Source organism: Diabrotica virgifera, chromosome 2 (assembly GCF_917563875.1).
Source record: "Diabrotica virgifera virgifera chromosome 2, PGI_DIABVI_V3a".
NCBI lineage: Eukaryota > Metazoa > Arthropoda > Insecta > Coleoptera > Chrysomelidae > Diabrotica > Diabrotica virgifera.
In genome coordinates this window covers 57,555,309-57,574,863 of record NC_065444.1, presented here as the reverse complement: position 1 = coordinate 57,574,863, position 19,555 = coordinate 57,555,309, and the positions used below count along the sequence as shown (strand labels likewise).

General features: G+C 32.0%; 1 protein-coding gene across 1 annotated transcript; it reads right to left on the bottom strand.

The window, feature by feature from the left end:
• Positions 1-305: 305 nt before the first annotated feature.
• Positions 306-19,555, bottom strand: LOC126880047 (death-associated protein 1). The gene is made up of 2 exons (XM_050643678.1): positions 19,328-19,555; positions 306-3,705 (listed from the first exon to the last, which is right to left on the bottom strand). The coding sequence occupies exons 1-2, from the start codon at positions 19,377-19,379 to the stop codon at positions 3,464-3,466; spliced, it is 294 nt and encodes a 97-aa protein (XP_050499635.1). The 5' UTR covers positions 19,380-19,555; the 3' UTR covers positions 306-3,463.

Here is a 19,555-nt window from a genome sequence, read left to right as displayed (position 1 = left end):
ATCGAAAACTATTAATTTTATCAAAAAAATGTATAGAACGTTTTTTGCTTACAATGTATATTTTTACCAACTTTTGTGGTCAAAATATAAAAAAAAATTTCACCCCCGTGATGGGGTGGCAACCACCCCCATGGTAAATGCATTCGGCATCATATAGATTTTTGATCCTTGGACTATCCACTACTTATTCTCAAATTTTCAAGCAAATCGATCCATTCTGTAAAAATTGCGAGGTTTTGTCCTATTCTAAGCTTCATTACTTGGACTATAAGTACGTAAATAAAATCTAAAATCAAAAACACGTATAATAAAAACTATTTATTCTGACATCAAATAAATTTTTTTTCTTTCCATTTTAGACTTAAATTAAAAACCCAAACCGTTAAACTTCAAATTTAAATTGAAAAACAAAATAGCTATGTTAAGTATTACAAAAGCAATAAAAAATATAACAACTTTTAAACACTCACTGAATATGATCTTTAAAAAAGTGAAAATTTAAAGTATTTGAATGGAATAATGCATAAGTCATTACTTGATGAATATATAAAAAAAATTAAGACATTTTAAAAATATCTATCAATATCAACGAACTGTCAATACAACGTCCCGAATGGCCCCGTCCCATTCAAACAGTGAAGCGAGATTGCGGCCAACATACAAGAGAGAGACAGAGAATGCCAGAGAAAATTTTCTACAACTACCACCAGAGTTGCCAGATGTGATTTTATAAATCCCCCACTTAGAAACTGAAATTCCCTCAAATTGAAGCTCAAATTAGTAGTCAAATGTAGAGAACAGTAAAACAAAATTATACTATGTACTTATCAACAGAGGGCCCTGGAAATAATTCATAGGTCCTATCGTCTTCGGTTATATGAGAGTATAATATACAGTTCTATGTATATTCGCAAATTTAATTTACCATGACTTCTTAAAATCGTCTATAATTGTCCCCCCAAAAAAATCTCCCAACCATTTTTGCTTAGAAAAATTCACCTAGACACTTTCAAATTACTCCAAAATTGTGGGAAAATACACCAATCTGGCAACCCTGACTACCACTATCAATTTTTTTGTTTACGAAAGATGGCGATTATCTTCCTGACTACGCTATCTCATCCTGGCCGCATTAAATTCGCTTCATGCCCATTCCATTAGTATTGACATTTCGTTGATCGATATACATATTTAACACATGGTAAAATATTCGATATAAATGATCAGAGTATTTTCATTTTATAATAATTATAAATCCAACGGAACTTTTTTGTCGTAATTGATCTGAATTTTAGTTAATAAAAGACAAATTTTGAAATCAGAAATGAAATTTTCTTTCAATTTGCTTTTATTTAGAACATTCTTGAATCCCGAATTATTTTCCTTTCCTTAAGAGGTAAATCTATAATAACTCATGCAAAATTCCACATCTAATTATTACATAATAAATTCAATTGCACATTTTATAAAAATTTAAAAAACTTTTTCTGCCTTCGAGTACACATTTTATAAAATCAATTATCTTTGGGAAACGTTTAATGAAATCAAAAATATATTTAAAAATATATACGGAACACACATTGACAAATACTGGCTACCATTAAACAAATCATTGAATAAATATGGATCTATAATTTAGATTATTTCATTCTACTTTCAAGTTTGTCACGCAACCTTACATAATTTATAAATGCAGGAAATCGCGAAGTGGAACCAAAAAGCGACTGGATGGTATATATAGTGATTTCTTTCCTTCGATGGCGACCGTCAAAAATTATTGGTTTAATGAGTTTCAACGAGGTTACACGTCTATTTTTGATGAACCACGCCCAGGTGCCCCGAAAATGGTTATCACGGAGGATAACGTGTCAAAATCCACGTATTGGCAGACCAATAACGTGGATAACGTGTCAAATCCACGATATCCGATCACGTATTGGCAGACCGCCGATTAAAGGTGCGTGAGATAAATGAGTCAGTAGTCTCTTAAGATCGCGTACGTCATATCCTGCATGACATTTTGGGCATGAGAAAGCCTTTGCTTGCTCATACCGGGCAAGCCCAATTGTGAGACCACTTCAGCGCTTTTCGATGCTATTGTTTTCTGGGACTTGCAAGGTGTGCTACCCGGAGAAGGACAAAATGGTCATAGAGTTCTGCTATGACAAATTATTGGACCGATTTGACAACGATTTGCGGAAAAAACGACTCGATTTGTAGAAGAAAAAGTGCTCTTCCACCTTATTCTCCAGAATTGGCCCCGTGCGGTTTAGTTTTGTTTCCAAACTGTCGCACGTTTGCAAAAGTTTTATCGGACCACCCTCATGCACACGGTGTTAAATGCGTTGAACTTTGTGTATTCAATAACTAAATATCTGAATATAATCGACACTACCAGACTGGCCCGCCTTAATTACAGATCTAAGTCCCACTGAATATTTTTCTATGATAAAATCAAACTCCGTGGTCACTTACTGAAGACGAAAAATTCAACGGAAGAATAATTATAAGGGCAGCATTTTAAAATTTTTTATTTTATCAAAGTTGTCCGCTTTTTGTCGGTGTGTCTAATGAAAACTTATTATAATCGTTTAAGTACCTCAAGTTTTAAAATTTACCAAAACTTATACAAACATTTTCCTCTAGTTACAGCAAGTAAGTTGTTACAACATTAATTGTATATTACTGCTCACTCAAGAACGAAAATATCTTAGAAAAAAATGAAGTTACATTAAAAAATGTATCTGTTTAGTAAAAAATCTGAGTGACTTATAAGTAAAAAAACAAAAATTTCGCTCGGAGTCAGCAATGGTATAAAATATCACACATTTTTAAATCAATGGTCAATTACTTCTTTGAAGCAGACACTATGTTTCGCCAATATTTAAACTCGAGGTCGAAAATCTCAATTTTGATTAATATCTAAGGCATAATTTGGAGTGTCAAATGTGCTGAATGTTGAAAGACTCAATCATAAGAATATTAAGAATAAAAAATGCATTTTAAAGTATGTACTGAATTCCATAACGACATTTCATTACAAAAAATAATTTAATAATTCATTTTTGTTAATTTGATAATATAGACATTTAACAAGTGTAATAGATTTTATCAAATTTACATACTAAATTAACAATAATAGACATAGTTTGTGAGTTAGTCTATATTATTTGTCAAAAAGACGTTCTGATAGTAATAAAGACAAAGAAAACATCAACAACGAAGTATTATATCAAAAAAACAAAGTAATATTATGTATCTACTTCTTCTTCGTCAATTAAACTCATTATGACTGACTATATGTACATAAAAATAATAATTATAAAATATTGAAGTACGTGTAACATTTTTAACAAACTATTACTAAGTACTTTCATTTAAACAAATATTAATAGACTATGTCGTTATGGAAATCTTGGATCTTACATAAGTTCTTTTAGGAATAATTTGGCAACTATCTAATCTATTTCCTGGGTTGTTGGATGTGAGCCACTGGCTTGTTAGGATGGATTGCTGGGGGCTTTTCTTTGTGAAAACTTTGCACTGCTTCCGCAGGAAAATCGGCGTGTCCCTTGACGACCGCGCCAGAAACGGTAGTCGTCTTCGGTGGACTGCCGGAGACTGTGATACCGGTGACATCTTCAGTTATGCCTCCGGAATCTTTTCTTGTTTTGTGTTGAGTTATCCTCATACCGCCTGCTTTCACTAAAATAAAAAATGTTAATAATATTGTGGTAGATACAAATATATACAAGATTTATGCTTAAAAAATCATCGCTTTCAATTTAACTTTGAAATCCCGGAAAAACAGATTCATTAATTTTTCCATAAAAAAGTTATTGAATTTTACAATTATTTCGTAAGAAACATTTAAATTTTAATAATTAATTTATATTATTTATATAAGTATGTAATATTAATTATAAATTAATACATACTCCAAATGTGTTTAATTTAAATTAAAATATAAAACGAATGATTTTTTTAGTAATAAGTTTTTAAACCCTCTGAATAAATTGTTTTAAAATAAATTTTTAAGCGTATCTTTTTCAACTTTACAAGAAGAATTAATAATAATTATTTTATATTTATATAAATAATCAACATTAATCAATAAAATTTAAACACTTCTTAGAAAATAATAGTAAAATTCAACTTTTTATGAAAAAATTTAACTTTCCGGGTATTATTTTTCCGGGATTTTCCGATTTTCCGGTAGGTGAAAATAGGATAAATAATATTTAGATTATTTTATCGAGCTACAGCAATTACAAAAAATCAAGCTTCTGCGTACTATAGAAACAGAGATATTGCAAATTTTTTCAGCGTGCTCTAATTTAAAGTTATATTCTAAAAAACGGACCTCGGGCAGGCGGTATTATACAAGTATAACATCGCTATATATATTTTTTATACCATCGGTTATACATTTTTACTCCTTCTAGGCATGTCATCTATAAAATGAATCATAAAATTTAGATCTTCCTTTATAATATAGACTAAGCCGCTATAGGTGAACTTTGCTCATCATTTTAGGCACGATAAGACCCTACAATTTAAATAGTAGAACCTAAAAGAAAACGTATGAACACTGTGCCGTCACTTTTTAGGGAGCGTTCAAGTATTACGTAACGCAATTTTTGAAGATTTTTGACCCCCCTCCCCCTACCTAAACGTTACGTAACACCCAAGTCACCATTTGAACCTAAATGGAAAACTAGGTTGCGAAAAGTACCGGAATTATTATTTTAATCGCATTTGAGGTAATAATAAAAACTTACAATCATCATCCAGCCTCAAAAGTCCACTGCTGAACATAGGCCTCCTCCCCTCATTTCCAACCACGTCTATCCTGCGAGGCTCTCATCCAGTTTTTATTTAGCTTTCTTACGTCGTCTGTCCATCTTGTAGGCGGTCAACCGGCACTTCTCTTGTCTTCTCTTGGCCTCCATTCCAATAACCTTTTTGTCCATCGCCCATGTGTCATTCTCGCTATGTGTCCTGCCCATCTCCACTTCAAGTTAGCTATCCTTTTGATGACGTCAGTCACCTTTGTTCTTCTCCTGATTTCTTCGTTTCTGATTTTGTCTCGCAGAGTTATTCCTAACATTGACCGCTCCATTCTTCTCTGCGTTACTCTTAGTTTGGTAACCGAGGCTTTAAGTAAGGTAAGTGTTTCTGATCCGTACGTCAAGACTGGGAGGACGCACTGATCAAATACCTTTCTCTTTAGGCACTCTTAAAAGTTTCTCTCAGTTTTCCAAATGCTGCCCACCCAAGAACGATTCTTCTTTTTAGTTCATGTGTCTGGTTATCCCTGCCAATCGTTATTTCATGTCCCATGACATGAAATATGTACAAAACTTAGAATAATAATCTTTTATTACTAATTTTACATTTACATTTTTCCTGCTTGGCCCCATCCTTACATACATTTTTGGCTTCAACCCAGAGAGGTTGAAGAGGACGAAACACATTTCTAAGAACTGGTGTTTGGATCTTTGATTCTATTCAAAAAATTTTTCCCAGCCCTAAATGGTGGATGTGTGAATTATTCGTAAGGGGATTTTTCCACATTCTCTATTCATTTGTTTGATTTCGTACGAGTGGTCGTTAAACTGTCTGTGGATCTTTTGATCACTGAGTGTGTTTCAAAGAACTACATCTTTTGTTATATATTGATGTGATCTTGATTATTGATATGAGATAATATTTTTATATGTCATTTAATTTAATCAATGCATTAATAATAATCTAATTAATTTACCAGATCACATATCAATATGTTTTCAATCTCAGGGCTTTTTATAAAATTAATTACTTACATACGTGGCTTCTAAGTATTTCTCAATGGTTCCTAATCGGGATAGGAAAGAAAAGAGTAAAATAATAACACATATGGGTTACAATTGTAATCAAAATATTGTTTATTTTATTTAAATGGCAATCACTGCTTAATATTTGCTATATCTTATTATTCTTAAACATAACATTTACACATGGGAATCTTATTTCCTTTTGGTTTCCAATTGAAAGTTTTTATTAACATTTAACTATTATGATTTATTAGCAACAATTCTATTTAAGTTTGATGAAGCTTTTCTGATATTATTGATTATGTTTCTTCAATTTTAAATGTGGTATTTAATAAGAAAAACCCATACATTCATGTCCAAACAAATGAGACTGACCTTTTTCTGGTGAACTGAGAATGTCTTCACACAAGACCCGTTTCCTGCTATCCTTGGCGGAATCAAAACCTCGTCCTGGCTTCCAGTAATGTTCTCCTCTGAAACTAGCTCGTATAGCTCTCGTTTCCTGCTTCTGTCGTGATGCTGTGTTCTACCTTTTTCGAAACTGCAATCAGCTACCGGGAACTCTTGGCTCAAGGAGGTTCTTTTACTCTCAATCTGGCCTACCTCTCGTTCCACGATAGATACTCCACACTCACGGAACTACACCGGCTTTCTCACTCTCCGTACACTACCGTCTACTACTGGACTTCACTTCTCGACAGCTCAAAACATTCTGATCTCTATTTGTCATTCATTCCCCTACTTTCTAAATATCCCTTCCAGATTCACAAATCAAACTTCCACCACCAACTCTCATTCGCAGTATTCCTAAAAACCAATTTTTAATCTTTCTAAATATGCTTAATGGATTTCAAAAGAAAAATAGTTAATTCCCATTCTAAAATTACTTTCTACTAATTACAAAATTTAATGATCTATTATCTACTTCAACTGAGGCTTATTTAGCATAAGCTAATGATCGAACCTTCCGCGAACTACGATAATGACCTATTATCGATTTCACTTGAGTTTTATTTAGCATAGGCTAATGATCGAACCTTCCGCGAACAACGATAATGGTACGCCATTCACTTTGTTTATTCTAAGCGCATTTTCCCGAGTTTCGTTTAATCACTTCTTAAAATTAAATATAACAATTTGTTGTATACAGGTTGTTCTAAATTTATATGCCCGTGGTTGAGAAAATTGAAAATATTTTATATTAAATTGAATTTTGTTTATAATTATTAAAATTCAATTTTCATATCAAATAGAAATATAACAATATATATATATATATATATATATATATATATATATATATATATATATATATATATATATATATATATATATATATATATATATATATATATATATATATATATATATAGTGGCTAAAACACCCCCGTGGGGGTAGCGCCGCCTTTACAGGCTCTCTAGATCCATGTTTTCGAGGTGGATCAGTCCTCCATTCTTCTTTTTATTAGACTGCATTACATATCCGGTTCCAGCTCCTTCTGTCTCTTGCTCTTTCTTCTGCATTTCTAATTCCCATGTCCTCTAGATCTCGCTTCACCTCTTTCAGCCATTTGGACCTCGGTCTTCCTCTTCGTCTCCTACCGGCCGGAGACCACTTTGTTACTATGTTTATTATCGCTTCTTCTCCTGCTCTCCATACATGCCCAAGCCATCTCAATCTTTGTCTCTTTATTCTCCTGACTATATCTTGCCCCTTCAATTCCTCATTTATTTCGTTATTTCTTCGACTCCTGTATTCACCTTCTGCTGTTTTTATTGGTCCTAATATTGCCCGAATTATTTTTCTCTCAGTTCTTCTCAAATTTTCTTCGTCTGTCTTGGTCATTGTAATCACTTCTGCTCCATACATTAATGTCGGTCTAATTATGTTTCATAGAGCCTTAATTTAGTTGTTTTTGTTAATATCTTGCTTTTTATCATTTTTTTGTTGGCTTGGAATGCTCTATTTATTGCCAATGATTTCTCTTTTATTTCGTTTTCTCTTGTTCCATCATTTGACAGCATGACTCCTAGATACTTATATTTACTTACTTCTTCAAATTTGTATCTTCCCACTTTGACCTCACTATTGGTAGGTTTTTTTCCTAATCTTAACATTTTTGTTTTGTTTTCGTTAATACTCAAACCAACTGTTTTTCCTTCTTGAATGAGTTCCTCTACCATTTGCGTTAATATATCTCTTCTCTTTGCCATTATCACGACGTCATCGGCATATGCTACAATTTGACCTCCTCTATTTCTGAGTGTTCCTTTGTTCGTTTTTCTGGTAATATATTCTATTGCCATGTTGAATAATGTTGTGGACAAACTATCGTTTAAACTATCGACAAACTCGTGGTTTAACTGTTCTTATACCAAAATTTTTAAGAACAGTAAAAAGAATATAAATAATCGTAACGATTAGTCGGATTAGTTCATATTGTGGGGCTGTTCCCGTATGAAAAATTTTCTGATTCGGTTTCTGTTCAAAAATGTCCCCCTTAAATAAATCAGAAGGATATCGGGCAATTTTTATAAACAAATTCAAAAGATCACTTTTTTGCTCCGGAAAATATTTTTTATGTTTCGTGGGTCATTTGAAACAAAAAAATGTGTTTTCATTTTTCTCAAAAGTTTATAGTTTTCGAGTTATAAGCGATTTATAATCTGAAAATGCAAAAATACGCTTTTTCGAGGCTTGAACATGTAAATTATTATTTTTGAGATTGTTATGTGCCTAAATTGAAGTTTAAACATTCAACTTCACGATTCTGACGAGTATGTAATAAGCTTATTTCCATATAGACGGTTGTTTTTTAATTATTATGCGCGTTTAGTACGTATAAAAAAAACAAATATGTACATATTTGACATTTATTCAAATTATTTAAACAATTTTAATAGTAATTTTAATTTTAAAGTTTTTTAATAATTTATTTCTTTATTTATTCAATTAATTATTGCCAATGTGCTAATTAAATTCGTCAATCATATAGTGCGACAGAAACGCACCTTATACTACGAGGCGCTACGCCGCGGTGGCACGGCGGCTTAATTAATGTATAAATTTCAATTATTTACGCACTTGGCAACCTCAAAAATAATAATTTAAATGAGTTTTTAAGCCTCGAAAATGTGTGTTTCCGCAATCTTGAAAAAAAACCTAACAATAACTTCCGCCTAATGGAAATTTAAATTATATTATATTTATTATTTTGTCGCGACCGTTCCAAAAATATTTCGCTATAAAAGATACCGCGAGTTGTTGACATGAAGATCCAAGGTTATGGTATGCTGTCGCAATCGGCTCCACATTTGAATTTTATTAGAAATACCTCGATGTTTTTGGCGGTACAACATCGATATTTTTGACACGTGCTTGTTCATTTTTTTTTCTCTTAGTAATACATGGTAATACTTTAGAGCAGAGGTCGGCAACATTTTTAATGTAAAGAGTGAAATACTAAATTAAAAATTCATGGCGGGCGCCAACTATTTTTTGACCTAACAAATTTATTAATATAAACGTATAAAAAATATACGTTTTGAATTTCTTGTCTAAATTAACAATAGTTTAAGGGCGCATTAAAATTTATTGAAGGCGCAGTGGCGCCCGCGGGCGCCGCGTTGCCGACCTCTGCTTTAGAGCGTTATATTTAAAGAATGGTATCTCGCCGAATATATGGTTTTGGAACCATAATAGACTAAGAGCCGTATAGCAAAAATTTGCTAATTATTTTAGGCGACGCAAGAGTATATAACTTAAATAGTACAACCACAACACACCACTGCCAATAAGAAGTGACGTCAAATACTTGGGGATTTACCTAGACAGCCGCCTAACATGGCAAAAGCATACTTGGAACAAACGACTGCAACTGGGACTCGTAGCAAGCTGAAAATTTGTTAATAACTTAAGGGTGTCTAGTCGGACAAACTTTGATATATGGGAACACTGGAACAGGGGAAGTTTTAATTGTGGAACAGGTTAAAAATTTGGAACGGTCAGACCACGAAAACGGCACATGTATTTTGTCCGACAGAACAAACTTAAACTCTCCGAACAGAGATTAAACTCTCATGCAAAAATCAGACTGCTATTTATCACCAAATGGGCGTTTTAATAATGAGTGGAACATGTAGAATATGTCAAATGACAGGAATTATGACAGGTGATAAATAGCAGTCTGATTTTTGCATGAGAGTTTAATCTCTGTTCGGAGAGTTTAAGTCTATTCTGTCGGACAAAATAAATGTGCGGTTTTCGTGGTCTGACCAGTCCAAATTTTTAACCTGTTCCACAATTAAAACTGCCCCTGTTCCAGTGTTCCCCTATATCAAAGTTTATCCGACTAGACACCCTTAAGCTATTAACAAATTTTCAGCTTGCTATTAATCAACTTTTTTTCATACGCGCGATCCAGACCTATACGGGTCTATTAAAATAGATATGTTTTGTAAAAGCCTCAACCATGCGTTTGAATTTTTTGAAATTTTAAAATTTATTGCATCCCACCTAAAAAAATAAAAACGAAAAAATCACGTTTGTGATGGTGGGTGAGAGGGAAGGGGGTTGGTGCGTTAAAATAGCGCTGAGTCTTATTTTTTAATCACATAGAATGTAAAAAAAATTAAATTCTGGGAGTGTGGGCATTTTGCCTATCTTAACGGGGGAAATCCTTTAATTTATTTATCCGGTCCATAAGTGGAAAGTTTGAATTTTCCATCTTTGACCTAGGTGCCACTGAAAATTGACGGCATAGTCCTCATACATTTTATTTTAGGTTCTACTATTTAAGTTATGGATTCTTATGGTGCCTAAAATGATTAGCCAATTTTTCCTATCTGGTTCTAAGTCCATATAAGATAACAATATCCTGTTTAATAGGGCTTTTCATCGACTGTCAATTGTTTCGAGCTTCTGTCATGTGTCACATAATATTAATATATCTACGTCATACGTCTTTGGTTTGTATTATTGTAGATACCAATAACGTACGACGGAGATATATTAATATTATGTGACACATGACAGAAGCTCGAAACAAATGACTGTGAATGAAAAGCCCTATTCAAATTTGCTTTACTAGCAATATCCACATCTGATAAAAATTATAACAAGATCAGCTCGTGACCTATAAATTTCTTGGTCTTGACATCGCTTTGCTAATTATCAATCAAGTTCAATGATACAACAAATTAATCTCGCTTAATAACATATATGCAGTATTTAAAATAATCTTTACTGATAACGGTTAGGAATTAACTATAAATAGTGGAAAAACTTTCAATAATCTCACGAATCCAATAATATTTGTAATAAATAGTAATTTATAATACATTTTATGTCAGTTTTATGGATTTTTCTCGTTTCTTAATAATAGAAATTTGTTCCGTGAACTATTTCAAATATTTGCAGTATAAATTTTAGTTATTAAACGCCCAAGTAGAAATAACTTTAAACAATGAAATAATAAAAAAATAATAAATTATACAGGCCGACAAACAGACCCAGAAAACGGAGTATACTTTTCCGAAGGTTTTTGGTGCGCTGAATACGAATCTAAGCTCTAAATAGTCGAATTGGCTCTCATTTCTGAGAAACTCTAAACTAAAAGTGCAAAAATAGCGGTTTTTGGCCATTTTTAGGTTATTATGTGGTTGATAGGGCGGTCTCTAGGGATTAAAAATAATTTTGCTATTCCAGGGTTAGGTGGATTTTCCTGCTTGTGGATTAAAAGCGATGAATCAAAAAAAGAGAACGAAGAATAAGAACTGAAAATTCACGAGGAAAATAAACTTCCTGTAGCTGGCTGTATACCATAAATCACAAAAATACCAAGTTTCTTGTAAAAGGTATATATTAAAATACCCTAAATAAGGGTCACAATACAAAACGTTTTCGGATCAAGGAATCCATCATCAGTGTTTAAAAGCCCTAAAATTAAGTATAACCTAATTAAATGAGATAAAAGTTAAAATTGACAGAGGTTTTCAAGAACAAGAGGCCATACTTACAAATTTTGCATGCCTGAGCCACCAAATTTTACCCAATAGGGTTTACCAAATAGGGTTTTTACCCTATACATTTTGGTGGCTCAGGCATGCAAAATTTGTAAGTATGGCCTCTTGTTCTTGAAAACCTCTGTCAATTTTAACTTTTATCTCATTTAATTAGGTTATGCTTAATTTTAGGGCTTTTAAACACTGATGATGGATTCCTTAATCCGAAAACGTTTTGTATTGTGACCCTTATTTAGGGTATTTTAACATATACCTTTTACAAGAAACTTGGTATTTTTTTTAACTGAAAATTCTTCTGCTTATACACGCATGGGCTCGATGTCTGGTCAAAAAAATGTGTGAGCAGAGACTTGTTCAGCATATTAAGAAAATGCAGAAAAATTGATTCCCGGTTACCAGAACCGAACTAAGGAAAATCGCCTATAGCTTTATAGAAGGGTTGGATTTGAATCACTCATTTAATAGAGAAAACCAACCAATCAACTCTTTCAATCAGAAAGGCGGAAGGAGTATCAGTCGCAAGAAATCCGGCAATGGATAGAGATGAAGATCAATCTTATTTTGAACTTCTCGAAGATACCATCTGTTCAAATAATTTATTTAAGTAATAAACCTGGATCGATATATAACGGACGAAACAGGGCTATAATTAAAAAAGCCAGGTTTCATAATTGCTGAGAAAGGCTCTAAGAGTGTCTCGAGTATCATAAGTTCGGAAAAAGGAGAAACTTAATCCTTGATAGTACAGAAGAGTCCTTAGAGAGATAATTGAGAGTCCTTAATACAGAACTCAATTTTATGACACCTTCGGTTATTATGAAATGAAAAAATAAAAAAAAAGAGTGGGAAGACAAGATTCTGCCTGGAACTGTAGTATTCATGTCAGAAAAGTTAGGTTACATCAACGCCAATATTTTCCGTGAATGGCCTGAAAGGGTTTTTTGAAGGAACCAAAATACTACTGCCATGTCTTCCCAGCCATACAACTCCCTATCTGCAACCTCTGGACTGAGCATTCTTTAAATCATTAAAATCATATATTTCTATGGAGCTTAGGAGAATTGGATAAAAAACAATCCATCACAAAGAATAACTCGGATGCAATTCGGTTCATTACTTGCAGAAGCTTGGGGTTGTGCGACTCCAGGCAATGAGACAGGAAGTTTTAGAACAACAGGAATTTTTCAGCTAATTTATGACATAATTCCTGATTATGCATTTTCAGCCACTGATGGAACTGTTGAAGGAGCTGAAGGAGTTATTATACTCCGTCTCAGAGGCATCTTTCGTGAATCACAGTTTTTCGATTTATTTCTAACGCATTAAGTTGGAAGCGACAGAAAAAAAAGTATGTCTGTGGTTAAAGTCATTTATAACATTTATTCTAGTTGTTGATAGATGGCGCTATAATCGAACAAAAAATGATTTATGTATTATCTACATGACTATAATCTGTAAAATTTATAAGACTGTACAAATCAAAGAACATACCTTTTTATAAATGAAATAAACACAATTTATTTGTCTTTATACCAAATTACGATTACGATTCTGACAAGTGTCAGATTTAACTAAAATGTCTTCTTAAAACTTCTTAAAATCATATAAGTATTACGTCATTAATGACACACTGAAAGACTGAGAAGAACTTTAAATTATAGTCATATAGATATGCAATAGGTAAATAATGGGTAAATACCTAATCTTTTTTTTTCCGATTATAGCGCCATCTATCAACAACTGGAATAAATGTTATAAATGTGTATGTATCACGGACATACCTTTTTTTCTGTCAATTGTGTCGCACTGAAAAAAGTCTCTGAGAAGCACCATACTACAGATACTCCACTAGCAGAACATTAAAACATTTCAGATATTTAGTAGGGGAAGTATGCCTGAGACGGCATAGGTACTGGCTGAGATGGCATATCACGCGTTTTTCGTAAACTATTCCAAATTTGGTGCCTAGTGTGATAGTTTTCAGTTCCTTAAATTAAAATTTGTCAACATTGTTGAACTTATGCATGTTAGTTTTATTTTGACAGCAGTAGCCTTTGGAATGTTAATTAAGTAGGACAAAATATTTATTCACTTTTTTTTGTATCACATTATAATTCGCGAGTCTTTACACCTGAGTTAAGTTTTTAAATTTTGTGATGTTCTTTTACCTTATGCCTATCACGCCTGTATCGATTTATATCTTAAAAATACGCTTAAGAAAAATTAGGTTAAAAAAACGGTATGATTGCAATGTTGCCTGAGATGGCATAGTAAGCATGTGGATTAGATGGCATAGGTATGCCATCTCACCCTTATGCGTTTTTACACTGCATTAATTTTGTTATATGATTGAAGTTTATCGTTACAGTTATGAGTCGTTTTAAGAGGAATTCGAACCGACAAAATTGATTCCGTCGATGTTGAGGCAAGTGACGAGGAAGATGCTGCTTGCATTTTTTGTAATGACCTCTTTTCATTATCTCGTTCTCGAGAAACCTGACTAAGATACCAAATTTGTGGCAAGTGGTCATATTCCGAATGTGCCGGTGTACCCAAGACTACAAAAAAATTATTTGTGACTTATGTCGAGATTAGTGCCTTTATTTCAAGGGTATGCCATCTTACCCACATGTATGTGGGTGAGATGGCACATGTAATACTTTACAATTTATTTTTTCAGAAAAAAACTATAATGTGTAGGTTGTTAAAAAATAATATTATATTTATGTAAATGGTCCTAGCACTGACTTTGATTTTTATTACATGTCTAACTCTATCGGTTATCGATTACAAAACATTAAAAAAAGAGTATGCCGTCTCAGGCATATCTCCCCTATAGAAATGATGTTTGATAACTGTAAACAAAGTTTGCTTTATTATAATGCTCACATTCTCAACTTGTTCTTCCTAGATTTGGAAGCCAGTCTTGAATAATAGTAAGGTAATACAGTAGACTCCCTCTATAATGAGAACTGAAATGGCGGACTAATTACCTCGTTATAAGCAGATCTTGTTATACAGTATGTCCCTGTAAGTTGTATCCATATGGAAAACTTTTTTATTATTAATTTTACGAAAAAAAGTTATTCTTTATAAAAAGCTCTGCATGGTCCAAAACCTAAGATTTAACCATCAAATATCAAATTTTTTGAATATTATACGAGGCATGTCAAAAAGTTTGAATTTCACTCAAGAGTAAAGTAGCTTTATTTTTCGTAATATTGGAAATTGCTATTATGAAAAGTTGTTTGGAATTAAAAACTGTATTCTAATATGCAATTACATCCTTCTAATTGAAAAATTTTTTTTTTGAAAAATCACGGATAACTATCATTTTTTCAGTTATTTCAATTCTGATAACTCTTTTATTATTAATTTTACGAAAAAAAGTGATTCTTAATAAAAAGTTCTGGATGGTCTAAAACTTAAAATACAAACATCTTATATCAAATATTATCAATTTTATACGAGGTATGTCAAAAAAGATAAATTTAGATCAAAAGTAAAGTACCTTTATACTTCAGAATATTTCAATTAGAAGGATGTAATTACATACTGAAACATAGTTTTTAATTCTAAATAACTTTTCATAATAACAATTTTCGATATTGTGAAAAATAAACGTATTTTACTCTTGAGCGAAATTCATATTTTTTGACATACGTCGTATAAAATTGATAAAATTTGACATAAGATGCTTGTATTTTAGATTTTAGATTATGCAGAACTTTTTATTAAGAATCACTTTTTTTCGTAAAATTAATAATAAAAGAGTTATCTAAATTAAAATAACTGAAAATAATGTTAGTTATCCATATGTTGTTCTGAAGCTATTTTCTTGTGGCATTTTTACAATTTTAACTATTTAGAATGGGAAATAAGCCACAATATTATTAAAAATTGATTTTTATTAACGTTTCCACTCCCAAATCGGGTGCCGTTGTCAAAATACAAAATACTACTAATATAAACAAAAATGTTGTTGCTTAGTAAAAAAATTCTTCTAATAATTTATTTAATTTGACTCATTTATATCGGCAATTCAGATACATATGATACATTTTAAAGTAGAAGACTTTAAAATGATATTGCCAATATTTATGAGTTGCGTTCCTGGGACGACTTTACTGAAAGATAGTTCATTCGATTACATGAAATCAACCCCAACTCAAGAATATCCGTCACAAAAAAATTCATAGCATGTGATCTGTGTTTAAAAAGACAACCACATGCAACGGTGACATTAAAATTCTCGCGTTAGAGATCTCATAGTAAATCACGAGGGAAAACCAGGAAAAACCTTGTGATACTATCCCGACATCGTAAGTATTTGGTCTTACATTTAATTTACTCTCAAAATTAATACCAAATTCTGACTTTACTATAATTTTGTTTAAATTATAAATAATATCAATAATACATGGATATATAAGTAATACTAAAATATAAAATATGTACTAACTCGACTATTGACTTACTAATTGTGGTATTTTCTTTCTATTGACTTCCTCTTTCAGTATGGGTATCCACATCCTACTGCATTCCACCGAGGAATTTGCGACACAATTGGTTTCGTTTAGCATAATTAGAGCCGCTTCTTTGATTTTTCTCTTTTTACTATCTGTTTCTTTCAGGACTATACTTGAATCTCTCCACTGAACTCTATGTTCATTATCCCATGCGTGTTGACATATTTGAGATCTATCAAATTCTCTTTTTTAATATAAGATTGATGTTCACTTATTCTAACGTTTAATGGTCTTGATGTTTCACCCATATAAAACTGTTCGCATTCACAAGGTATTTTATAAATACAATTATTTGTCCTTTCTTGTTCATTGTTAGGTTTAGTTTTAGATAGAATAGATCTCAATGTGTTGGTTGTTTTGAATGTTGTTGAAATGTTGAATTTATTTCCTATTGTTTTAAGTTTCTCGGATAGTCCTTTTATGTATGGTATTGATATTTTCCTCGTATTATTTCTTGTGAATGTTGTAGGATCCCGTTCTATGTTGTTCTGTTCCATTCGATCCAATCTTGACAATTCCTTATTTATAAACGATAAAGGATAATCATTTTTTAATAAAACAGATGTTAAGAATTGTTTTTCTTCTAAAAATGAATTTTCGTTAGAACAAGTAATTTTGGCTCTATCATATAAGGATTTTATGATTCCCTTTTTAACGTTGATGTTGTGATTTGATTTGTAATTGAGATATCTGTTGGTATGTGTTGGTTTTCTATACACTTGAGTCTCATATCCAGTATCCTTCTTTGAGACTAAAACATCGAGGAAAGGCAGGGTGTTATTATATTCCTTTTCCATTGTAAATTTTATTGTCTCTTCTTGATCGTTTATAATATTCAGGAATGTAGCCAACAATTCTGATCTATGAGGCCATATTGAAAACACATCATCTACATATCTCCACCATACAGTGGGTTTTAAATTTTGTTTAGAAATGATATTAGTTTCGAAATCCTCCATAAATATATTAGCCAATATTTTTTCCTGGTTTTCCCTCGTGATTTACTATGAGATCTCTAACACGAGAATTTTAATGTCACCATTGCATGTGGTTGTCTTTTTAAACACAGATCACATGCTATGAATTTTTTTGTGACGGATATTCTTGAGTTGGGGTTGATTTCATGTAATCGAATGAACTATCTTTCAGTAAAGTCGTCCCAGGAACGCAACTCATAAATATTGGCAATATCATTTTAAAGTTTTCTACTTTAAAATGTATCATATGTATCTGAATTGCCGATATAAATGAGTCAAATTAAATAAATTATTAGAAGAATTTTTTTACTAAGCAACAACATTTTTGTTTATATTAGTAGTATTTTGTATTTTGACAACGGCACCCGATTTGGGAGCAATGAACTGTCAATACGGATGGAATAGGCAGGAAGACAATTAATGCAGCCACGATACAAGAGAGAGGTCCTAGAGAGAGACAGGCAAGGTGCTGGAGACTTTGACAGGCCGTGTAATTTGAGTTGCCTATATCAACTTAAACGGGGAAATATAAAAAAAGTAACATAAAAACATAATCAAGGACTTCTTCACTTTATATAAAACAGTCAGTAATTTAGTATTTAAATAGTTTTAAAATTATTTAACTCCCAAATACTTTAGGAAAGTAGGTATTTGTTTTGATAAATACAAATAACAATTCTGAAAAGTATTTAAACTGATTTAAACACCAAATATGGTAATCTGTACTCTATTTACTCTGTAAATACAAAAAGTATTTAAATTTTGAAATATGTACTGCCAATCAGCCCTGAAAGTTAAAATATGAGGTCCATTCAACGAAATGTCAATACTGATTTAATCGGGTCCAACTCAAATTACACGGCCTGTCAAATTCTCCAGCACCTTGTCCGTTTCTCTCTAGAACCTCTTTCTTGTATGTTGGTGGTAATCTCGCTTCACTATTTGAATGGGACAGGGCCATTCCATCCGTATTGACAGTTCATTGTTTGGGAGTCAAAAAACGTTAATGAAAATCTGAAAATTTTGACATACCTCATATAATATTCACAAAATTTGATATTTGATGGTTAAATCTTAGGTTTTGGACCATGCAGAGCTTTTTATAAAGAATAACTTTTTTTCGTAACATTAATAATAAAAACGTTTTCCATATGGATACAACTTACAGGGACATACTGTATAAGACAACAATAATATTGTGCATACCACCACCACTGAAATGTTTTGATGCCTCTTACGTAGTTTATTAGGTGTCAATGGTCAACCTCAACGATGAAAGCTGACCATCGTAAATTGTAAAGTTCCAACAATATTCAATATCGGTCGATAGATAAACAAGAAGGAAGAAGTTTATTACTGGAGGTGGAATTTTATTACAGCACTTGTCTCAATAAGCACACAGATGTTGGGCATTCCTGTATGCAGGCAGTTATGGTATTTATTTATGGCCATCACCATGCAAAAAATAGGTCAAGAAACATATTCTTTGATTTCATTTTTCCTCGTTATTCGTTATAACCAAATATGCCTCCTTATAGAGGTATTATAGTTCAATAGGAATTTCATGGGACATCTAGTGTACCTCGTTATAAGCGAAACTTCGTAATACCCGTGTTCGTTATAGAGAAAGTATACTGTAGTAATAAATTAGTATAAAATAATAAAAATTCCAACCTCCAGAAATTCAAACTTTTCAAGGGCTCAAATTTATAGAAAATCATAAAAGTGTAAGTAAAATGTAATTTAGTTAATTCTCTTATGGTAAATATCTTGAAAGAATATTATATAATAAGTATAACATATTTTAAATACAAATTTTATATTTTTTATTGGAAAGTGCTAATAGTTTGTCAATTGCTATTTTTACGTTGATAATCTTTCCTAGCAACAACAGTTTAGGAAAAGTCTGATAAAAAATCTGCCTTTATTAAAAATGTTGCCAAAAGTAAATACAATTTAAATAAACAGTAACATATTTTACCTGCAGGAGGGTGACCTGCTTTTAGGGCAGAATCTTGCTTTGGACTTGACATAGTTTTCGTTAAAATTGCACGAAAGCGTACCAGATGGTTAAACTAATACCGCTATCACGTTGAACAAGTAATAAATTATTTAAATATTTGTTGAATTGGCCACTTTTAATTCAAACAATAAACACGTACGCAGTTTTACATAACCTTTAAAATCAAATTTTATGTGCTTGTGGTAA

What these genes read in the sequence shown, in the direction of transcription:
- LOC126880047 (XM_050643678.1), bottom strand. Translation starts at nt 19,379, where the DNA reads ATGTCAAGTCCAAAGCAAGATTCTGCCCTAAAAGCAGGTCACCCTCCT. An exon ending in AGCAGGTCACCCTCCTGCAG is followed by an intron (nt 3,706 to 19,327) that starts GTAAAATATGTT and finishes TTTTTATTTTAG; the next exon opens with TGAAAGCAGGCGGTATGAGG.